General features: G+C 47.3%; 1 protein-coding gene across 3 annotated transcripts in view; it reads left to right on the forward strand.

The window, feature by feature from the left end:
* The window catches only part of LOC149339059 (glycine receptor subunit alphaZ1-like), a 176152-nt gene that overhangs the window by 130617 nt on the left and 20590 nt on the right, over nt 1-24945 (forward strand). For 2 of the 3 annotated variants that reach the window (XM_089547879.1, XM_089547881.1), the window contains exons 3-4: nt 11744-11955; nt 19951-20018. In XM_089547879.1, coding sequence (XP_089404005.1) covers nt 11744-11955; nt 19951-20018 — 280 coding nt within the window. The remainder of the gene's footprint in view (nt 1-11743; nt 11956-19950; nt 20019-24945) is intronic. The other variant, XM_089547880.1, reaches the window with a different exon arrangement.

Genomic DNA, 24945 nt, shown 5'->3' on the forward strand with positions numbered 1-24945 from the left:
TTACGACCAAGGAAACAGTGTTATGGATCCAAAGATGAGGTAGCGGCGTTTAAACGGTAGGCCTGCTGTTAAACGATAAGCGCCAAGCTTGGAAGAAAATCAAGCTAGCAGTCATATCTTATGGCATAGGGATTCTTGTGTTTACTGCATTCGTGCATTTTGCTCTGCTTTTCAACCCATCAATAGTGGCTACCAGCGTAATTAGCAATGTACCGCCCGCGCTATCCGCGAGTGAATGTAAAAGTAGATGAGAAGAGGCCAAGTGCTAATTAATTAGGCTACACATTAGATAATGTGCCCGCTACTCATATAGCTGTCATTTTTGACGGTTGATCTGATTATTTCTCCTGTGCGGAAAGCGTAATTTTCACTCACTGTTTTATGGTATTTGCCGGAAGAGTTTCGCATGAATCTCTAGCTTACAGGGTTGTTTGATATAGTTAAATAATGCAGAGCTTTGCTTCATCACCCTCAGTGACATTAAGAACCATCCACAGAAATTGACATTCCTGCATACCGTAGGAAGCAGCGCAAAGTGCATTTAGTTCTGTACTGTGTATCGATTCCCTACGAAGAATCCGCGAAAGCTGCCAGCATTTTCGTCGCCACGCAAATCAGCATTAGCATGTTTCTTAGCCTTCATACTGATATAACTTGCTTCAGCCTTCATAAAATAAGTTCATGCCGGCCTTATCAGAAGCCATGACGCTACCCTAGATTGTATGCGTTAAGGCTATATATACGATTACGAAAACGGCAATCAATCTCCAACAAACTGCGGACGTTGTGTTGTACAGACACTTCGCGCGCCCTTTTGCTTCTGTGGTCGACATTTCCTCAACCCTCGCATCTTCTCGGAAGGCAGAGTTACGCTTGAGTAATGACCGACACCTTCTGGACGTTCGATCAATGTCGAGGACTTCGCACGAAGTGTTGGGAATAAAACATCTGTGAAAAGAAAGAACATCTGACTCGGATGCGCTTATCTTCTGCTCGTTGCCGTCCCGTCCACATGTTTTCTGGTTAGTCGACGCCAGCCCCAATAAAACGCCGCGGGAATCAAGTTTGGACGTCCGCGGCCGCGAGTATATATGGCTCCGAAGCAAATAAGTGAAAAAAGGGAGGAGGCAACCGACAGCTTTGGCGCCTGGGGAGTGACAGGTGCCATGCCTCAGGCGCTCCTCGGTGCGATCAGCGGATAACAAGCACTGACAGCCGCCGGGCGGAAAGGTGACCGGCACGGTACGATGCACGTGTGACCCTCCACACAGAAAGGAAAGGAGGAGGTAGCACTGCACGGACGATTGCAACGACCTATGCACTAACTCGTTTAGCGCGATATTCCGGCGCGAGACCTCGCGCTCGTGTGCGCACGAAAAGGCTAATTCGAAGCACTGCAGTTAGGTCTCGGCACAGCGAGTCTCTGGTGTTGACAATCTGCATAGTTAAGCCCGTGCGCAGGATTTGCACCTTTCCAACCACACCGCCTGATGCATAGAGACAACAGCAATCATTATGTAGTTAGCGTCGTTGGACTGGCACTGACTTGGACTTCTTTCGCTCTTCCTCCCTTTCGTTCCCTTCACATCTTCCCTCATGTGAGGTATCCACCCAGAGTGAGACAGCGTCACCGCACGGCGAAGGCTTCTCCCCTATCACTACATTTAAGCCGGCCCCCTTTCTTCATAATGTAACTAAACGTAATCGGCCCGGTCTCTTTGTGTAGTGAAGTTTGCGCTGCGTTTGTTCGAACATTTCTTATTAAGGATACAAGCACAGAGAGGTGGTTCTTGAAAACCGTCCTGGATCATTTACTTCCCGAGGTGGACTTAGCTTTTCAAACAATAAGGCCCACGGCGCTAGTGCAATGGGACACGAGAGGAGAACGAGAAGAGAGCGACGACACAGAGCGCTTTCAACTGTTGTTGTGTGTCGTAGCTCTTCTCTCGTTCTCTGTCCGCGTTCCCTTACTCTATAGCGCCGTGGTTCTTAATGAAAACTAACTATCCCAGATCGTCACTCTTACATCTTCAAGACCACTGCGAAACTTCTTGCATCCGTAGGTCGGCGATGTGGCAGACAGGCGATCGTAGGTGTTTCGGGAACGTGGCACTAGGTCCTATCTACTTCCACCCAGTTATGACGACCGGTGCTCCGTTCACTGAATCCTACTGAACGTCAGTTGCTGGCCTGCCGAAACGTATAGAATTTTTAGCATCTCAACTATAGTAGCGAAAAACGGGGAATGTGTTCTGCCCTTGGTGTGAGACCACCAAGCACTTGGAATAAAATAGCTTACGAAACCATCACCTGAATATTTTTGTTTGTTTGTTTGTTTTTGCTTGTTTTTTTGTTCGTTCGTTAGTGCTGGAAACGCACCACACGAGTTGGTTCGACAGGTGGTATGAAGACGCGTTGCAACCATAATCTGGAATATGCTGCCATGTAGTATTAAAACAGGTCATTTTTGTAATAATAAAATAAACAATTTCTTTACTGCCCTGTTCAGTATGCAGTACTTCTATAAAGCGGTGATTTCACGTATTCGTTTTCTTACTCTCGTTTTATGTGCGTTGATATTCCATGATTTCTTTTGCTCATAAGGTGTATTGCATGATATTTAGTTGCCCGGTTAAGTTTTCTCTTATTCACTTCATGGGCCGAATTGGTGGCTAACGTGCACTTTTGCTTTCTCCAAGAATGAACTTAAATGCTGATTTTTTATTTGATACTTGAGCAAGACTTTATAGTCACAAGCACTGCGAGCGCTGTACGCGGCTTCATCCTCCTGATCTGTCTATACTCATCATTATCACTTCGCGACGCTGTCTTCGGCGTGTGGCTCGTGTTCGGAGTTTGAATAAACCGGAGGGCTGAGCGCTGCTTTACAGGATAAACTATATTCAAAAGTACGATAGAGTACCCTCGCTCAGCTGAAAACATCGTGCGAATATAACTATCACGTTCAAACAGAGTAAAAATACATTGATAAGTCAATGTTCACAGTTTCAATGAGAAGTCAATGTTCGGCTTTCAGATTGAAGAAAACAGCAACAAGACTGGATGGAAAAATAATCACAGAAGAGCACCACCTGATAGGAAATTCAGACGCCATATTGTATGCGTCATGGGTTGTTGTATGTGGGCCTTCGCTTCATAACTTAATTTTGTTCTCCTGGGATCTCTTCCCTCTTCAGGTGATTAACCGTCGCTAACAAGAGAACAACTATCAGGTAGTCATGATCCCAGTACGCGCCTACCTCTACAAATGCAGCGCATCGTGGTTCCCGGTTGTGTTGCCCGGGGTCCATTGTCATATGTGCAGTGTTCTCGGATAAAAAATTTTTAAATTGATAAATCGCAAGACACTGTTATGAAAATATTGAAGGTTATGGTCCATTCTTCTGACACGAAGCAAAATCTTTCTTTTATAGCGTTTCCATGGATTTCAACGAACAGTTAAGACTGCCGTAGAAAACCAATGGGGTACGCTTTTAAGGATAGCAAGAATGTTAATAGAAAAAAAAATAGAAGGCTGCCGTCGGGTGATTTGCCGATATATTGATTGTTATACCCCAATATTACACTATATGAAAAAATTGCGTTCATAAGCGTTTTCCAGCTCAAAAATACTTTTGTTCAGGATTTATTTCTTTATTTATTTATTTCTTGTACACCTCAAATGCCCCTGAATAGGGGTATTACATGAGGGGAAACAATACACAAAATGAATCTGAAATGAATGACATGGGGTTTAAAACAGAACATTTTCAATGGCTTTTTTGAAATGGACGGGGCTGGTGTGGAGTGCGGTATCGGCAGGCAGGCCATTTCAGTCTACTGCAGTCTGGGAAAAGAAGCAATGAAGGTGCGCAGTGGTGCGTGCGCGGGGGGGGGGGGGGGGGGGGGGGGGGGGGGGGGGGATAAGCGGCTTTGCTGTGACTGGTGCGAGGAGACACGTGATGAGCTGGTTTTAGATCTGCAAGGGATGAATGATAAAACTTGTGGAAAAGGATTAGTCGGCAGATTTTGCGTCGCAGCTCGAGGTCAGGCAGGTTAGCTCTTGACTTCATGGCAGTCACACTAGAATGATAAGAGTAGTCTGAATGGATGAATGTAGCTGCACGGTTTTGCACTGATTCAAGTGCTTTAGTTAGATAAGAAATGTGAGGGTCCCAAACTGCGCATGCATATTCCAGCTTGGGACGAACCAACGTTATGTAGGCGAGAGTTTTAGTAGTCGAAGAAGCTGCTGACAAATTATGTCGTAAGTAAGACAGGACACGATTAGCTTCATTAGTAATGGCAGTGACATGGGTGGACCAAGAAAGATCATGCGATATGTTAATTCCCAGGTACTTACATGTTGATGTCGGAGAAATAACGGAACCGCAAAGTACGTAGCAAGGAGTTGGGTAAGTGCGTCGCCGATGAAAAGAAATTAACGAAGTTTTTTTTTTTCACATTCAAGGACATTAACCATGTTTTGCACCAAGTTTCTATGTGTAAAAGGTCAGTTTGGAGGGCATGAGCATCGGCTTGATTGTTAATAGGACGGTAAGTAATGCAATCGTCGGCAAATAGGCGAATGAAAGATGAGATGTTTGAAGCAATGTCATTCATATATATTAGAAAGAGTAGAGGACCAAGGACAGTACCCTGAGGCACACCTGAAAGTACGGGAGACCTGGAAGAGGCGGTATTGTCAACATATACAAACTGCTGGTGGTTATATATGCGCATTTCAAGGTTAAGACACGAAAGTTTTAAAGATAGCCGTTTGTGAGGAACCTTGTCAAAAGCCTTTTCAAAGTCTAAAAATATGGCATCAACGGGAATGTTATTATCGAGGCTAGAACTAAGATCATCAATGAATAATGCTAGCTGAGTGTCACAAGAGCGACCCTTACGAAACCCATGTTGGTTGGGATGAAAGAAATTATTAGATAATAGAATGTTTACGACATGCGAGTGAATTACATGTTCCATTAGTTTAGAACAAACGCACGTGAGAGATATAGGACGATAATTACTGGGTGACTGTGAAGGGCCTTTTTCGGGACTGGAATGACCTTGCCTACCTTCCAATCCTGTGGAACAGTGCTTGAAGAAAGGGACTGTTGGAAGATATGAGCTAAAATGATACTTGAGATGTGCTTGGTATTAACTAATATTTTGGCATTAATTCCATCCACACCAGTAGAAGAAGTAAGTTTGAGTGATTCAATAAGTTTGAGGATTCCGCGAGGTTCAAATATTAAGTCAGGCATTAAAGGGTGATCAAAACACGGAAAAACTGGTAAGGTGGTATCGGGTTGACGCGTAAACACAGAGCAGAATGTTGAATTCAAATCTCGGGCAGCGTCCTGGTCTGGTACAGTGGTTCCATCATGGTCGAGCAGAGACAAGGGCTTGGAATAAGTGGGGTTAATAAGTTTATAGAATTTTTTTGGGTTATTACGTAGCATTGAAGGCAGTGTAGATGAATAAAAAGATCGTTTTCTTTCTTTTGCCAAGGAATCAAATGTTTTTTTCGGCATCGTAATACTTGTTCCAAGCTCCTGTATTACAAGACCCTTTCGCACGGCGGAATAATCGTTTTTTCCTCTTATACAGACGGCTCAGAGTATTATCAAACCATGGGGATTGTGTGTTCTCGGCTATTGTGACAGTAGATACATGCGCGTGGATAAGAGCTTGCATTTTGTTCCTAAAAAGTTTCCAGTTGGTGTCAACGGAGCGCTGGTGGAAGTCGATTAGGAACCAGTTACAAAACTCACAGAGGGCTTCATTAATTTTTCCATAATCGGCTTCCATTGTTGGGTATGTGACGGATTGTTGGGTATGTGACGGTCTTGAATATTGCGATGCACTCGCTCTTATGCGCGTCTGTACGACGAACGAGTAGCTGAAGTAGCGTGTTCGCAACTACGTCGACTTTTCCCCCGCGTCAACGAAAAAGCTAGTGTCGTCTGTCGAGATCGAAGTGCAATTCTGCACGGATCGGGGCAAATGTTCTGGTTCCCCCTCAGCACCCAATGTTATTCATTTTTGTTTTTTTTTTATTCCGCCCTCGCAGTGCCCCTGTAATCATTCATCAGAGATTAATGTACACCGTCGATCACACTTTTATAGAGCGCTCGGGACGCGCCATCCGGGGAAAATAAAGCGAAATTCTACAGCCGATATTGACTTTCACTTATAATGCTTACGCTGGAGAGCAGCCAAATAGACACGTGATTCCTACAGGTACCAACGCCTGAGCACTATCAAAGCAGCTTCTAGAATATTTCACTTCATTTCCTCTGTAGCACAGCTCCTGAGTGCTCTAGACAAGCATGATCGACTCTGTGCTAGCTTGTGTCAAGTTTCTGGTTTTATTCCAGTGGATTTTATTCCACCGAGGTTTTATTCCACTGAGCGTATCAAAAGTGCGCCCATTAGATGTTAATCACACTGATGAGTTAGGTCACTGAGACGGAACGGAGACGGGGTTGTTCACGCTCCACTGTTTGCTCTCTCTCCCGTTGTTTTTAATGGAGTTCGTGCTCCCATGCGCCTTGTGTTCACTGAGATTGAAAGGCACACACTCTGAAGCGAGACGCGTGGTCTTTGCTGGCTTGCGCAGGGCGACACTGAGCTTAACGCTATGTGACACGTTTCCAGGGGGAAAAAGACTGTAAGGACACTTAAGGTAACTTTAAGAGCATGACGCCATAGAGTTAAAGGGAGCCTACAGTTGCTTGGGGGTTCCCTGGCGCACCCTTCCGAAGAAATCGGCATGCTTGTTGGCATCATATATGCACCTCTATTACACACGGTCGTGTTCCTATAACGTAACTCGCCTACTGTGCGTTCCCTTTGTTTTGCTTCTCCGCGGTGTCCTCCCTCGTTACCTTAACTAACAACAGAAGGCGCCTGCATCGCAGCGACACGAACGCCACAGACGGTGTGACTGCTGCGCGCGCGAGAGACAGCACTCTCTCTTCTGCCTTGGGAACTGGTGAAGACGTTTCGGTGCAGCGTTCCGCTCTCCGCTAGCGAGGCAAAGCCTCGTGGGAAGATTTTCTCACGAGCTCGTCCCAACCAGCATCGGACCTTCTACCCTACTCTACAGTGGGCAACGTTCGCTTGCAATTTTGCTTGTGAGTTGGACGACCTTGATTGCTTAGTGTATTTTGTTGCTAGCTGGCGTTATTGCTTTTGTAGCAATAAGTGTTATTTTATGTCGGCCAAAGTGAAGGCGCGCGCGATCACGGGGAGAGGTAGGCGGTTTCCAACTTTGTCAGCCGTGGTGAAGCGTGGAGAACGCATTTATCCCCCTATTTCAACACCATAATTTATTCCTCTGAACGAACGTTCCTCGGTGGTCTAGAGGTATCGTGCCCAGCTCCCGACGCAAAACACAGTAGCTGAATTCCTTGACCATCTTTTTTCTTCTCAGCGAAACTGCTTTTCTGCGTCATTACCCTCTCGGCCAATCAGGATTTTCTGATTGGCCGAGAGGGTGCACGTAACGTAACGAGAGGGTGCACGAACGGTGCACGTACTACACCGTTGATAATGCTATTCTGAAAAAAGCGCTGTTTTAACTATAAAAGGCTATTTTTAAAAATTAGGTAAAGTCTTAAATGAAACACCCTTGTAATACGCCTCAAGGGGCCCTTTGGGTATACATATGCTGGTTGAGTCAGTACACAATCTCGATGGAAAGCGCGGCACGCAATTACGAGAATAAGAACACATGAGCACACTGCAAGCGCTGAGTCGCAACTTGAAGCTTTCGGAAGGCAATCTAATGAATGCGTCTATCACATTTGAATAGTGCTTCTTCACATTTCTCGGTAGTATTATGTAATGCCGATTGCACTCTGTTTCTTATACGTTTCTCCTTCTCCGGGAGTCGCAGAGAGTCAGTGTTAAACGCGCAGGAACCCCATTTTCATCTCATTAGGGTGGGTTTTTCTCCGTATTTTTTGAAGTTAATCTATGCTCCAAAACAGGCCTTAATTTTAACTTTCATATATTTTACGCTGATGAAATCATTGTGCTTCTTCGCACCTGGTAGTAAGCCTGCCCTCTCTGGCACTATTTCCTAGCGCTTACATTAAATATCAATGGTTATTCAGTTAGGGAACGGTAACAGTATCGCTGGCAAATATGATTGATGAAACAACTTTAAAAAAACGTAAAAGGCTGCAAAACTTCGCACGCTGTGAAAATACTGCCAAGCTGCTCTAACACTGTTTTAGCGCGCCGTAAGTGGACACGGGTGCTGTATACCGATGCCGTGAGCGACATGCAGCAGTGTCACGGGTGACTCTATGCAAGATGCGCTCCAATTTTCTACATACCGCTTTCTGAACGATCATGGAATATGCGCCCGCGTATGCTCAAAACTGTTTTCTTTTTATGTTGAGCAAACCCTCTATTTTCCCCCAGCTCCCAATGCATAGAACGTTTCGCAGATGCCGAGCCTGGGATGCAACAAACGCTCTGAACCTCAGCGACAAAATTCACTACTTTAGAGCGTTTTATCGGCGGTAAACCATCTTTATTCATGAAGTGAATAACCGAGAAAAGAAAAAATACATGTGACAGAAGCATGTTTTCATAGTCCGGCCGTTGGAGGCCGTCGATTCATATTTATCAATGTCAGGACAGTCTTTATCTTGCAAATATGTCCCGCTCGTCGCAACAAGGGACGCGCATCTCGCTAACCCTATATGCGGTCACGGTGACAGCTTCGGCGCTTAGCTCTTCCGGCGCCTAAAAGTTGCCCACGCCCCTTCTAGAGCTGCGCGGTGTCCCCGGGGGCAGACTCCGGACCCCTCCGTCCGAACCGCTTCATCATCGCGTCAGCAGCGCCTCCCGTCGGAGACGCGGCCGCTTGGGGCGCTGCTCTGCAGTCAATCTCATATACGTCGGGATGCACTTACAGCGGCGGGCAGTATTTGAGCGGCGTGCCCTGCAAATCCAATGAGCGTTCCCATGGCCACTGCTGCTGTCGTGGCCCTGTATAGAGGCCGCCGCCCGACGCCACTTGATATTCAATGCAATCTGGGGACGCCTATTCACTTGCTCCCCTTTCTCCTTTTCTCGGTCTCCGCGCGTTGACTCGAAAGTAGGACGCGACCAGCACAGAAATACGAATCCCGGGAGGCGCCACGCGTTGTGCGATATGGTCCACGCGTGAAAAGAGCGTCTATGCACGCTCAAGGACCACAGTTTCTTTTACTTAGTTTTTAAATGTATGCACTGATGTCCTTGAAGACTTTCTTCGAAAACCTCGTCTCTTCCCTCACGGAAGCTAAAAAAAAAACATTTCCTCCAATGGCCTTCACTTTGTAAGCATTTTTAATGACGGATTACAGGTCGGTTCCACGTGGAACGATGAAATTTCGCTGGGCTGACTGAAAGAAGGGTTCGCGCCGAGATGCGCTGGAAAAATTTCTCAACTTAACCATGTTGAAGACTGCAGACGACTTTTGTTATGAGGAAAAAAAAAAACGCTCTGCTGAGCATTTCCCCAAGCAGAGCTTAAGCTTCCGGGATATCGTAAAAAAGGACAATGGAATCGACCGTCCTCGGATAATTAGGCGAAGAATTTTTTAATTAAAAGTGCACTTCATTCACTGCAGCCTCTCGGCTCACCAGGAATGCAAGATGTCGGATAGCAGTGCTGCCAAAGACTGAAAAAAAAGAATAACGGAATGAAGAAAGGGTGGCTTCATAACGCGTTCCTTTTCTGTTTGTTTTTTAATTCGGAAATCATCTCGATCCGCTCATTTTCGGTGGCTTTTTCATGTGAAGCGGTGATAAATTTTGGCGCTTCCGCTATTAGTTCCACATGACGCGTCTCAGCGGAAACGCCGCGCTTTGTAGAAAAAAATCCAAGACGATTTATACTACAATAAAAGCGCATCTTTCCTAGGGAAAGAACAATGTCAATGTTACGGCAGGCAGTCGTTCTATTTTTTAATTTTATCGCTTCACCTCGCTTCAGCTGGTATTCAGGGGTACTATCCGGTGAGGCGCATTACATCTGCCGGTAGGCGACCGAGGCATAAGAATTACCGTCATTAGTGTTGCAACGTCAGTAATTGCAGCATGTCCGCTCAAAATAAGAGATAATACTAAGTCCCGTTCCAAGAACGTCGGGCTTCGCACACGTGCTTTCGGGAAAATATTTCTGATGACTGAGACTGCATATTACCCAGGTAATTGTATCAACTTAAAAGAAACTACCTTCAGGCTTAGTACGCGTGCTGAAATATGAGATGTGACGTAGACAGTGTGGTGACCGCCTAATTTTTGTTTTGCGTTTCGGCTGAATACGTGAGTCGCTATATTTGCTGAGAATGGGAAAGCACTTGACATTTCTGTTATCTTGAAGTGCATCTTGTTCCGCATTTTTGACTGTTATGCAAATTTTGCATGCCGGATACCTCTGCATCAGATGCATGGAGCGCCAGGCGTGAAAAGCGGGAAGTTTTAGCTCATGACCCGCCGCGGTAGCTCAGTGGTAAGGCGCTCGTCTACCGAGCCGGAGAACCCGGGTTCGAACCCGACCGCGGCGGCCGCGTTTCGATGGAGGCGAAACGCAAGAGGCGCCCGTGTGCTGTGCGATGTCAGTGCACGGTAAAGATCCCCTGGTGGTAAAGTGCACGGTAAAGACCTCCACTACGCCATCTCTTTCTCTCTTTCTTCTTTCGCTCCTACCTTCCTCCCTTCCCTTACGGCGCGGTTCAGGTGTCCGCCGAGATATGTGAGACAAAAACTGCTGCATTTCAAAAACCAATTTAGCAATTTTTACTAGCTCGTGTTGCGCTATTCTCAAATCAAGACCTCCGTAATCTGCTGCCGCACCTGAAGCTATATATGTATTTATAGAGCTGCCACACTGTTCTGCCACCTATGGCCGTTGTCTTCACTGCAGTGCCAAAAGTGACACCGTGCTGAGAAGCGCACTGCATATTTTGCGAACGCTTCGCTCCACAGTGAGGGAAACGTTTTTATTGCAAAAAGAAATGAAAAATAAATAACAAGCCCCACTGTAAAAGTGTGGTCTGAAACACTTAGAGAATGGGCGTAAAGGCTGTCCGCCCGGTCTTACACGAGTTCGGTTACCTCGTTAACACTCGCCCAAACATCCACCCTGACCCGTTAACACGCGTGAACAATTCCTCTGAGAAGAGGCTCATGCTTTCTACCTGTCATCTTACCTTTACAGAAAATAGCAGGATACGACAGCAGGTAGCAAGAAATCAAGCAAGAAATCATTAACTCTATGAAGTTCATATCTGTTAATTAAATCAAAGGGGGCTTAAATAAAAACGTCCGTGGTCCTTTTTAATTCCGTTGTTTTCGGAATGCCACATGCAACGATATACTCTCTCTAGCCTGCCGTCAGACTACAGTTTGCATCCCTACGTCGGGTGGCTTTAGGATCGGCGTGCGCAAACAGTAATAAGTTATCTGCGTGTTATCGAGAGGAATAAGTGGTAGCATAAGCGCCGTTCTGCGGCCGTTGGGAAACTCCCCGAGGGTTCTGACGTCGTTATTGTGAAGACTACAGTTTACATCTCTTCGTCACGTTGCTTTAGGATCGGAGTGAACAAATAACAACAAATCATCTGTGTGTAGATGAATGGAATAATAGGTAGCAGCAGTGCCGTTCTGCAGCCGTTGGGCAACTCTCCAATGAGTCTGACGTTCCTGTTTCCCTTGCTCGTCGCCGCAGCAGCAGCGGCGCCACTGGTGTTCCCGGCGGCAGCAGCAGCGAGGTGTACCTGAGCAGCGTGGAGCGCGAGGGTGACCCCCCCGCAGAGACGAGCGACGCGCCGGCGACGACGGCGGAAGGAGGTGCCCAGGCCGGACCCACGCCCCGGCTCGCCTTCCTGGACAAGATGCTCGAGCAGTACGACAAGCGGGCCTGGCCCACGTACGGACTCGGTGAGCGACTGTGGACGCCGCCGGGCGGAGCTGCCCGCGCTTCACTGGTTAAAAACGCGGAAGTTAAAAATTGGACTAATTCATTGGAAAAGAAGTACAGTGTAAAACTATATCGATATTTGAAAAGGCAGATCAGGAAAGAATTTTGAAGCGAAAAGCTTCACTAGGCTAGTCAACACCGAGGCTAGCGTGGGCCCCATCGTTAGAAAAAGCCACAGGTGCGCATGCGCGAACTGCGTGACGTCATGGTGGACACCCGAACCGCGCTGTAAGGGAAGGAAAATGAAAACAAAATTGGTTTCAAGGAAAGCAAATGCCTGTCTCTCATATCTTTGTGTACACCCGAGAGGAATGCACGCCACAGTACATGTCTCTCAAAGCAACCTTCTAAGACAGCACCGTATTCACTACACGCGCGGCTCCTCCTCCGCCATGCCGCAGCTTTTCGCTTCGAGATATCCAGGCTTAGCCTTAGCTAAGCCCACAGCCAATTTTTTCTATGATAACTCAAAAGACAGTGACCTACTTTTTGAAGCTAGGTCAGGGTGTCCTAGAACGCGCAGCTACAAAAAAAAAAATTCAACGAAGATGATGACACATGTGTTGTGTGTGATAGATATGTAAAAACAATTGAACAGCTCATACTCAAATGTGATGGTATCCATCCGGATGTCGATGCAGGCACAGTCACTCTTCCTGAGGCCCTAGGGTTTAAAGATAACAATGGTCATGTAAATAAATCTGCAGTGCAAGATAGCAAAAAGCGATTGGAGGATTGGTGGCTGAAAAGCAGATAGGTGATATCAGGTTAGAAGTGTAGGAAACCGTAGTGAAAGAAGATGGGGAATCTCACTGAGAATTAACAATACCGTTGAACAAAAATAGAGAAAAAAAGCTGAGCATGGTGGAAATTGCAACCACCCCGTTTCAAAGGGGGCGCTCCTATCCATCCGTCCATCTATCCATCCATGGCGCGAGGAAGTGAGTGCTGAGCCAAGGGTGAGCGTGCGAATTTCAATTGCCCTACTGAAGACACTAAAAAAAAGTGAGGGCCATTTATTAAAGGCTGAGACAGGCATGAATAAGAGATGGGTAAGGAGAATTTTGAGGTGCATGTAGCTTGGCTTGGCTTCAGGGGCTCTAACGTCCCTTAGCGACTCAGGCTATGAGGGACGACGTAGTGAAGGGCTCCAAATAATTTATACCACCTGAGGTCCTTCAACGTACTCTGACATCGCACAGTACATGGCCTCTAGCATTTCGCCTCCGTTGATATGCGACCGCTGCGGCCAGAATCGAACCAGCGTCTTTCCGGTCAGCAGCATAACCAGTGAGCCACAGCGGCGGCTCAGGTACATGTAGAGTTTCAGTGCATATACTATGGGTGGCGAACTTGTAAATACAATAGAAAAGGTAGAAGGGTAGCTGAAATGGAAAACCAACCGAAAAGACGGAACAAACAGAGGATGCTTAGGCATGACACTGCTATGCTTAGCTGTTCATGCTGCGGTGTGTTCCCTGTCCTGTCTCTATCTCTTCATTATGCGCAGTATTTTCTGCTGGTTTTTCTGATTGACCATGAATAATGAACGTGCCCATAACTATAAACCTTCTACAGTAGAAAGGTAGAGGTAGAGTAGAGTAGAGTAGAGCAGAGTGCAGAGGTAGAAGGGCTTTGTGCCAGGGAGGATGAAAAAAAAAAGCGAAAACTTTCACGAATGCAATGGAATAAAAAACTCTGATAAGCAGACGTTAAATCGATGGCATGGTTGAAGAGATTGAGCAAAAAATCCTTTTTCGATGCCTTCCAAAAAAAAAAAAAGAACAAGAGTAATCTTCGCAGCATTCTTGATGAAATTAGAAGCAGTCGATTGAATAAGTCGAACGCATTGGTAGTTTTTGCACGCAATAAGAAGAAAGCTTGCGACACACTGCAATTCATCTTATATCCCTCCAGTGCGAAACATGCGGGGCAAAAAGAGTCCAGGTAAAGTAGCCTGGAAGTGTGATGGTTCCGGCTAGTGGGTAATTCACGAGAGGTTCCACTGCGCAAAAGGCAGGCACAAGACAACTTCCACTGAACGCTGTGTTGCCGTTTAGAAGGTTCATGAAGGTACAAATCAAGAGCAGGGGAAAACACATTAAATTTACAAAGGCTGACGGTGTGAAATCGGACATCTTCAAAACAAAAACAAAGCTAAACCAATTGCAACAAACAGAAAGCCTAAAAAGAAGTAAGCACATTTCACAGGTTTGTACAGTGCCTTTTCAAGAATGCAATGTCGTTTGTTGATAGCGATAGACTCCTTACACAGTTTCCAATCCCAACCTTTTTCATTAAAAAGGCTTCAATTATGTATCTCTCTTGTTCTTTATTTTCATTTTTCCCTGTCACTAGGCATTCCTCGAAGCTAGTAAAGGTTCAGTAGAGGTTAACGCTTGTAGTCTGTCTTGCCCTGCTTTTTGCGCTATGGGACCTCATGTACGAGTAAAGTAGATTGCTAGAAAAGGAAATAAGGGGTTTGAAGGAGAAGCAGAGAATAGAGCAGATCGGACAGCGAGAAACTACTTCAAATGAGCGATTTATTAAAGGGTATTTCAAGAGGTCCTAACTGCTTTACATCTATCTGTATACAGAGCTCTTAACACCCGGATTCCACGGACAGGGCTTTTGTTGTTTTATTGTTTTCGTTTTTTTTTTTGTTGATTCTCTGTTGTGTGTTCGGTTTTGAAGAAAGAAGAACTATATAATATAGTGCCATCAATGACTAGAGTTCTGCACTTAAATAACCCTCACATTGTCCGATTAGATAAGAGTACCTTGTGCAACGGGAATTCAGCTTTACTTCAGAGGGTAAGGTGAAATATCGGGTCTTCCTTCTAAGCACGCCAGTAACTAAAAAAAAAAAAAACGAGCTTCTTTAGCTATAAACGTGGCTTTCGTGGATAGTAATGAGAATGGTGGCAGATATTATAAAACAGGTCAATTGTGTTAACCGTTTTGCTGGCCTGTTGAACTCTCATAGATAACTTTTGACTATTACGCTTAGGCGTCTGGTTGCAATAAGAAATTTGTTGCTGACTTTTAGTATTAGCTAGATCTGTTTCAAGTATAAAAAACACGAATGCGATCAGCTTTGAGGCGCAGCAAATGTTAGCCATCCCGCTTGTCATTCCATGGAGCTAAAGCAGTCACGCCCACTAGTACACGTCACACGTAGACGCACCAATCATGTGGCGTTCTTAGTCGCGCTCGGACCGCTGCTCGGTGCTCCAACCGACCTGACCGGGCAGGACGCAACAGCTCATGTAACACGTGCGCAGCTGAGTCACGCGTACTGGAGGGAGCACTGGCTTCTGAAATTCTCAAAATTCATTCGGCAGTTCCTAACCGGTGGCCACAAACTTCTAATTACGTGGAGCCTAACTGCAATGGTTAAGGACGTACTACTAGAACTTAGTGAACTAGCAGAGTAGTTACCGTTATTCACTGGCTATTCGATGTGCGCCATCACTAGTGTCGTTATGACGTAAAATTTGTCTTTGTGCTTTCGAAAGCCTAAGCTTGTAGATTACTCGCGGGCTTCACTGAGACACCCGATACATTTTGCTGGCGGCCATGCTGTATCCGTAAAATGTGCACGAATTTCTGCACACGAAGGCACCTCAACAAGTCCTTCCACACGAAGTGCCTGTTGTTCTTTGCGTAACGGACCGAGAAAGAAAGAAGATCTTTATTGAAAAACAGATAATTTTGCCTAGTGTTCAAAACAACTTTGACGTGCTAGTCAGCGTTGTAGAGAAGTTTTCAAAGTGCTAGGCGGGAAGAGACGGGTGCTTTAAAATGGTAAAAATAAAAGAATTGAAAAATAAAAACATGCGTTCATTGAAACGGGTGAATATAGATAAAAGTGGAATGGCTGGAAAGATTTGAAGTTCCTTGAAGAGTCCAATTGTCCTGCAGGGGATAATCGCATGCGGAAAAAAGTGCAGTGCATGGGGAATACACGTAAGGGGGGGTTTTAAATTCTGTCAGTTAGTGCAATCCCCTCCAAGCAAGCAAATAAAAAGCTTAGTTTACGATGCTGCTGCACACGGCAGGTATGTGCGATGTCAGTGCACGTTAAACAACTCCAGGTGGTCGAAATTTCCGGAGCTCTCCACTACGGCGTCCCTCATAGCCTAAGTTGCCTTGGAACGTTAAAACCCCGATAAAACCTCAGACCTAAAGCACATGTCATTGTTATTGGCATTCGCGTGAGGCTCCATCTAATGGTCGTAATATGCTCGCTCGCCTGCATTCTAACAGTGATTGGATCGGTACAAAAGTTTATTGTATGCGATTATGAGCTACGCACACCTGGAGTATATCGCATGTAAATAAGCTTTTGTGACCAGGTAATGAAAGTGGTGTTACAAAGGAACACGAGGTCATAGCTCCAACCACTGTACTCTAAATAAAAGTACGTGGGCAGGAAGAACCCTTTAGTGGAAAACTATAGCTCACCAGCAATCAAGTTAAATACCAGAATTTCTGCTTTCTTCCATAGACCGTTGTATTCACCTGAGTGCAAACAATTGCAGTGCACTTTGAGTGTAAAATTGGTTGCAGTGCAATATCATACGCTTCACGGAGAGAAAGAGAGAGAGAAGGGGGGGGGGGGGCAGAGCACTATTTCCCCTAGCGTGAGTACCGTCGGAGAGTTCCTAACGGTCAAAGTGGCCGAATGGCATTGGATAGTTTACTTATCACTATCAAGAAACTCAGAGTATATACGTGCCGTAAAATGAAAAAAAAAGCGGAAATTAGTCTCCCTGGGGTTTCTGGGAGAAACTGAATGCCCGCCGTTGGCGTGTCTCTTAGTGATTCACTTTAAAATAGCGCCTCCATAGATGTTCCAGCTGTGCACTAATAACTCTAACCAATCCTATGTTTCCAAGCGTGGATATAACTCAAGCCGTTTTATGTCGAGCTGGTGTAGGCGCCAAATTCGAGCCCCGAGCTGGATTATGACGGCGCCAAACGATATCGATCATCCCTCTTGAGGGTGAGAAACATAAAAACGCTTTCAGCTTCATTCGCCTCGACTGCTCAAACAAGGGCTCTCCTTCGTGGCAGCTCTTGGTCTTCGCTCTCATACACTATTCAAGGGGCATAAATGTTTCGTGACATTTTGTTTTCTTTGGTTCCCTTCCGCGACGGTGCAGAACGTCTGTGCAAAGGTTTAAGCTCTCTACTTGCTTAATTTCGTGGAATCTCCTCACCTAGACGCGTTTTTTTTCTACTTCCCGACTCAGTGCAAGCTGGAGAGTCATTGTTTTCCTCTCTCTCGGAATAGTGTGAAGAGTAACAGAGCCGCCTTCTGAGCAATATTCCATCTTGAAAATCTCTGACAAATCGAGACAGGCAAACCTTATAATTCCTCTTGGGACGCTCGACAAGGTTAGCTAAGGCAGGCTTGTCGATAAGGAACGTTATAATCCGCTGTCTGCTCTATATGTTTAAATTCCGCTTTGTTTCGTCGTCATTCCGTCAACGCCAAAAAAAAGAAACGCTGGTCCGCAGTAGCAACCTCCGTTCCGAAGGTCAACAAAAAAAATTGGCACAGGATCAGCTTGGATAAGCCCGGAAATTGCGAAAGCAACTTCATCCGTTTCTTCAGCCCGCCGTCGTTTCCTAGCTTGAGCGGATCGTTGCAGCCTTGCCTTGTGCATGTCGGACGACATGGCCTGGCTGAAACGCACAGCGTGGTTACGCCGGGACGACTGCGACAAGCCGGGTCGGAGCTCGATATATCTTCGTGTGGCGTGACGTCATCATAGCGAGCGCCTCCTCGCGGCAGAGGCGCGAAGCTCCTGCTCGGCGCACCGTGGTTACGCTGGGACGACCGCGACAAGACGAGTTGGGGCTCTGTCTCCCTCCGTCTGGCGTGACGTCATAACAGTGAGCGCCTCCTCGCGGCAGCGGCGCGCAGCTGCTGCTCGGCGCACTGTGGTTACGCTGGGACGGCCGCGACGAGACGAGATGGGGCTCTGTCTCTCTCTCCGTCTAGCGTGACGTCATCACAGCGAGTGCCTCCTCGCGGCAGCGGCGCGCAGCTGCTGCTCGGCGCACTGTGGTTACGCTGGGACGGCCGCGACGAGACGAGATGGGGCTCTGTCTCTCTCTCCGTCTAGCGTGACGTCATCACAGCGAGTGCCTCCTCGCGGCAGCGGCGCGCAGCTGCTGCTCGGCGCACCGTGGTTACCTGGGACGACCGCGACGAGACGAGTTGGGGTTCTGTCTCTCTCCGTCTGGCGTGACGTCACAGCGGAGGTCATGCTAAAGGTCAAACGTGGTTACACCGCCTGGATGACGCTGAAGGGCTAAAACTGCGAGCAGTATTGCTTTCGCAATAATAAACACACCGGGGAACCTCGTCGATTTCACCGCAGTGTCCAGTTCATATTTGCAGTTTAAAGTGAATGTGTCCACAGCAGAGCTAGAAGTACGGATGGCGTTTGTTGGCTGTGTTATGGTTTGTTCTGTTGACATTCTAAGAGCAGCAGTATTATATATAGGACAAAGGTAGGGGAAGAGAAATCTTTTGCAACTCCTCTCCGCGACTAGAAGAAAACTGCAAGTATATATAGACGAAACAGCTGCTGTACTAAACATTTTCACTCAAAAAACTGGCACGAAAACGACACCAGAAAACGCATTCCGTAAGTGTGTGTTCCACTGCCGCCTAGCTTTAAGACTGTGTCCGCCGTGCGCGCAGATGGGTTTGCGTGGAGATGAGACTACTCAACACAGGCCTAAAGATAATTTATTTTTATGCGCGTTTAACATCCCATAGCGACTCAGGCCATGAGGAACTCCGTAAATTTCGCTCCGGAAATTTTGACCACCTGGGGTTCTTTAACGTGCACTGACATCGCACAGTACACGGTCCTCTAGAATTTCGCCTCCATTGAAACGTGACCGCCGCGGCCTGGATCGAACCCGCGTCTTTCGGGTCAGCAGCCCAGCGCCGTAACCACTGAGCAACCGCAGTGGCATGTACAGGTCTAATAAGAAAATGCTTGGAAAGAAAGCAACGTATCGATTGGAATCATTCCCTCTGACAACGTGTTGCGGTTTACGCCCGTCCCGAATAACGGCATGCGCAGTTAAAACTCATCGGCAGGTATTAAAGCTACTGTTCGAAGAAGCAGGCAATAAATTCTAATTTTATACGGGCTGACTGCTGCAGGTAGGATATAAAAATAATCAACCTCGGTAATTGCTTTCCAAGTGCGAACTTCACTCAGCTAATCTACACAGCTGGGCATGGGTGTTTGCTGCTCTTTTACCGAGCCCAGGGTGCGCAACTTCCTATTTTGTTATCGATTTCGTTTTGCGGGCAGACGGCTGCTGGAGTCATTCGTTGCGCTTCTGATTTACCCTGGCTCAGCCGGTGACGACGCCCGACGTATCGTGCGAAGCAATTACCTAGCTCGCTTCTGCCGCTGAAAGCTCGCCGGGCCGGGCTCAAACTTTCGGGGCGCCATCAATCGACCTGGGCGAATTCTGGTTCCCACTGGGTTATGCCTTTCCTGTGTTGGTGCCTTTAAACTCATCAGATGAAAGGGTAGCTCGCTGCCCCTCTACCCTGCGAGGGAAAGAACTGCAAGCAGCCATTACCGGCCATTTGTTAAACGCCCACGCCAGCGATGACGTAGTCTCTCTCTCCCCTCTGTCCCCTTCTCTCCACAGAAAGATGGATATTGTGTTGAAAATAATGGCCGTCGTGTCGTGGCCTTAACCCGCGACTACAGCTCTGAAAAACTGCATCTGATGACGTTCCACACGACAGTTTGTTTTCGCTACCGAAATGTAGTTCTGTTTGTTTTTGGCGTATCTGTCGGCAAATCAAATGAAAACAGAAATATTACGGAGGTCATGAACCTCGCTTTTCAGTGTTGACAGTGTCAGTCCCCATCTCATTGTTTGTGCTCCGTTTTTCCTTTCAGGGACGCCAACGTACGTCAAAGTCAACATTTATGTCAACAGCATAGGACCAGTCAACGCCAACAGCATGGTAAGCTGTTTTTAAGCAACTGCACACGTCCGAGAATATGAGAGAGAAAAGGGCGATGTCAGTCACACAAGCGTGCTTGTGATCTGCTGTAGCCGGCATCAGGCAAGAACGGCGTGAATTTGCAAGTAGTAAATGTGCAATAAACCTCTGTAACTCAAGCTGATCTAGTTCGACCTCCCGTTTTATTTTTTTAAGGCGACATTTATTGACTAAGAGCATAAAGGGGATAATTAATGATGGTTGAGGGAAAATGATGGTTAAATGAATGACGAAAGGCTGGCCTGTCTAATGACGTTGAGGAGTGAGCGATTATGTGGTATCTGAGTTCAAGCTCTTTATGACGAAGGATTGCACAGCCGTAAGGTGCTTGATTCTGGTCGGATTCAGCGTGGGGCAAGCGAAGAGCAGGTAGCAGATATTGGCCCCAGTGTTCCGGGATTTGCAGGCTCCATGGACACCTGGGGGGGATATAAGTCTCGAAATTTTGGCCACTTTCCAGTTATCGCTGGAGTGAGGGTAACCCCGAACTGGATCCTCCGAAGCGCAATCTCTTTTGCGCGGGTAACACCGCGGGGTACGGTTACTGCCCACGGAGGGAAGAGAACTCGTGTGAGGCGCCGGAGTGCTCTTTTCTCATTAAAAAAAGGTTGCATGTCATCCTCCAGATTTAGGAGCCGTGGAAATGATGTAATTGGTGTCGCTTGACGTACCTCGTAATCTCCCTGTTTTTCGAACTGGTGCTTTCGTCCTATTAGTCACAGGGCAGGCCAAAATGGCGAAAAAAAAAAATATTCTTGGTTATCTGCCAATTGCGAAAGTATGAAGCTTCTTGAACATTCTTCCATGACCCGCACACTTCGCCCTTCAGCACAGCCAGAACAACCCGCTTTTTGAAATTGATGGGAGCGGGCCTGAAATCTTTGAAGCTGGTACTCGCTTGCATTTTTGCTACGAAAAAACTTTGTCGAAGGTGTCACTGGGAATACCTCTGAGGTTGGTCGACTGCGTTAAAGACAAACAAAAAAGATACATGACATGTTTCGCTTAACGCTGGCGCGTTTTACTCTGTGCTGTTCTTACCTTGTGCTAAGGCGAGCAATTTCTTCACTCGGGTGTGGTTATTTTCAAAGTTTTCTTTTTCTTTCGGTCGGAGATGGAGGAAGCACTATTGATGCTGTTTGCTCCCAATTTCCACATACTGGCTACTGACAGCGAGTCTTCACACAGGCTGAGTTAGACTCCGATTACGACACTTGGCGTGCATGCAAAAGCCAGGTGACAAATGAGCCTTTAGTGCTCAAATAGTCGCCCAAAACACTTTGGTCACGCCTAAAGGTCTGTTTTCCAGTAACCATGTCTGTGTCTCCTTTTCCGAACCCAAAATAGTGGCCAGTCCTTTAACCAAGCATTCTGGGAGAGATCTGCCCCTCTCGGAGCAGGTCACACATTCAGTCTTGGCAACATGACCCCGTTTAAATCCCTAGTTGAATTCGGGTATCAGCTGAGTGCTACATCGTGACGTGGAGGCTCACATGACCATGACTGCATAATGACTTAGTAGTAGTTGTCGTTTGGACCACCCTGCAGACGCTGCATGGGCCCGATGAAGATTATCACTGCGTGGAAGCCAAAAACCATCGCTTTAACAGTCAACGCCGTAAAGTAAGCCCCAGTGTCCCTAATGTGTGTCAACGAGATACGAGAATTTAACGAGAATTTATTTCATAAGGTTATGCTTCGTGGCACGCTGTGGTAGTTTACAACAGCGAATTATGTGAAACATCGTTCGGATGGGCCCCTACGAGGCTTCGAAATGCAGGTGCACGCGAGAAGGTTTTCGAGTTCACCTTTGTCGAAATACGGCCGCCACAGCCGGGATCGAATGCGGAGACCTGTGATTACTACACCATATTGCAGCAACTACATAACCTCTAGGACGGGCATTTTCTTTCAGTAAATAAAACAAGATGAGCGAGTTGGTGTCGTTCAGCGGCTCAAGAAGAGCGCCAAAGATAAAGGATGGAAACAAGAAATGCTCACGGCCAGCACTGGCGCCGTGCGTTTGTACGTCGTCTTTTGCATTGCTTTTAAGCAATGACCTTTTTTTTCTTTGCGTGTGGGAAACTGAAACAAAACATTCTAAATGTACGCTCTCCTGTGCAACGGAGCAAACGTCCAAACCGGCGCACGCTCTTCTAAAACAACCCTAACGCGCACCAGCAACGGTTCCAGCAGTGCTACACACCCCAGTAGCGTCTGTGTCGACGCAACCAAGTCGTTTGAAGTTTATCTGAGACACAAAGTAAGTTTGCGCTTCCGAAAAGAATTTCGCGGAGAGGCACGCCCCCGCAAACACTGCTGCCGTTCCGAGGCGATGATAGGAGGCGCGCGTTCTCGAGCCGTTCGCAGTTACGTACGCGGAGAAGTGAGTCGGCCAGGTGGGTTCGGAGCTATCTTCGCAGCCGCTACGAGCTTCGGTGTTCCGCAGTCACCCGCTGGCTTTATTGGTGTGACGCCATCAGGCAGCCGCGAAGCCGTCGAATCTTGCCGTCCTGGCCGAGCTTGTCGCCAAGATAGCGCTGCAGCGCACGCTTTGCACGCCGGACGAACGAAGAGAGACAGGGCTTCGGCGCGACGTGCGCGCCATTTAAATGGGTGACGGTTTCTAGCAGCGCGGCCGCTCCATCGGTAGTCGGCGGGCACTCAGTTGTTGCAACTCAGTTGCACGCGGCCATCCCGTGTTGCATTGCGTAGCACAGGAGTGCTTTTCGAGTTTCCGCTGTTGTTGTTTTTTCACCTCGCCGGAAAGCTTTTCTGGTCGCCCACGAAGTGTACGGAACAACTTTTCCAGTACTTCAAGTTTCAAACACTACAAGCTTGTCTACGAACTGCGCAATCTCACCATACTTCCCTAAGTATGTGTGACTGTTTTTTTTAGTTCCTTCCCATCTTATAATAAAAGTACGATAGGGATGGGGCTGAAATCTTGAAGGCTCCGTTACGCTGTCAGCGCCGCACAGAAATGCGATTTTTGTGAATCTTGTTTCGTTTTCAAACGTGTGAAGTACCGCAGTCGTGGACTCAGAATAGGTCTGCGTTGCAGTGCGTCTCTTTTTTTTTTTTTTTTTTGAGTCGGACGTGACGAGCTTGTGCTATTGAAGGAAGACCGAGGATAACTGCATTCAAATTTCTTTTTTTCACAGCAAAAATTGACTACTTGGTTCTTTGCGGCTCTTTTGATGTTTTTCCTGCAGGAAGACACGCGTTTATGGCACAAAAAGTTGGATTTGAAAATGCTGAATTTCCCGCCACTCAATTCAAACTCTTGACGTTATTACCAGAAAAACCAGCGTGGTCCTCGTTTACAGCTGATTGATGGCTTGTCCCAGCCTCAGAAACCCTCGGTTAAACTCTGTTAGCGTCACTGAAGCTTACTTGTGAAAACAGCGGTTGGCAGCGACACCTGTGTTTCGTTTTTTTATTCATTTTATAACTCAGAAAGTCTCCGTTTCCAGTGATAACGTTCTGTTTGTCGTCACAACGCTGCAATGTATCGATAAACGGCAACTTAAATTCGCCCCAGAGTCTTTTGAGGTCCCTTAAGCGGAACCGTAAGAACACTTGCAAGATTCGCAACAACGCCGGCATCAATGATGGCCCTGTTTACGGGCAGGAGCAAAGTCAGCAGCCATCAACTCCGCCTATAAACGCAAAGGGCCGAGTGAAAAACGGGTGCGAGCGGGTACGTGCATATTGCACTGGATTTTAATGTGCAAGGACTCGTGGGTACGCACGCGCCGGCATAGGGGCATACCATAGCACCTAAGAGCGGTATGAAACTATAAAACGCGCCGAACGAGTATTCCTTAAAAAGACCTTGTGTTTTACAACCCCAAAGAAGTGCGGCGGAAACGAATCGCAGGGTCCGTTCCCACCTCAAGGTCGAAATCCGGTGCGTTCCTAGAAGAGCCTAACATAGCCAACGAAGGTCGTGAAGCCTTAGCAATAACAACCGCCGGTGCAATCGGGGCCTCCCGGCGCGGAGCCGCGTCGTTATGATAGCGCACGCGGACGGCGCAGCATGAGAAACCCCGCCAACTGCTTTTTCCCGCCTCGGCAGGAAGCAACGATACGGGTGCACCAAGGAAATGAGCCCGGCGCTTGAACGCGTCAGACGGTCAGCGAATTCGCTGGAAGAACCCGCAGCAGCGCTTGAATCGCAGAAGCCGCGCGTCTGAATAGTTCCTGTCCCGCTGCCGCTCGGCCAGAAGCGGAGGCGCCAGCCACCGAGGGAAGCCGTTTCGCTGTCGAAAGCAGCCAGCCAGCTATTTGTCTGCGTCGCCGTCCCGGCCGAGTGATGCCAGAGGGGGCGGGTCGTTTCGGTGCGTTTCTTTTTCTTTTTTCTTGCTGCTGGGCAACGTCACATTCAGCCGCGCTCTGAGGCTTATTTCGCTTCCCCCCGCTGAAAAACAAAAAGAAAGAAAAGCAAGCGGTGGCGACTCACGCTTTTTTTTTTTTTTTCACGTCTGCTAAACCCGCTCGCGCGTCGTGGTTGGGGCCTGTTCACGGTGGTTCGTGCGCCTGGTTTAACGCGTGGAATGCTCGCGGGTGCTCGCGGCGCTAGCCAGGGGAAAAGGCACCTCACTCGGTAGGAGACCAGTGGGGAGCAGAAAAGCGCTTCCGCCGGATCCCCTGATTCTCGTTACCTTTGTCACTGAGGCGTTAACGAGGAAGAGCGTTCAACGACGCGCGTTCTTGAGGTTTTCGTCCGACGTCGTAAAGTGGGCGAAATCCCAAGCAGGCTCCGAACCTGCATGTCAGCAGGAAAAAAACATTATAAAGAGATCAGGTTTATACTCTGTAGCCAGGCGGTGGCTATCAGTTTCAAAGTTGAGAACGACCTCTAGCGCACTTTTTATTTTAAAAA

Source organism: Amblyomma mixtum, chromosome 6, assembly GCF_055824585.1.
Source record: "Amblyomma mixtum isolate Tamu chromosome 6, ASM5582458v1, whole genome shotgun sequence".
Lineage (NCBI taxonomy): Eukaryota > Metazoa > Arthropoda > Arachnida > Ixodida > Ixodidae > Amblyomma > Amblyomma mixtum.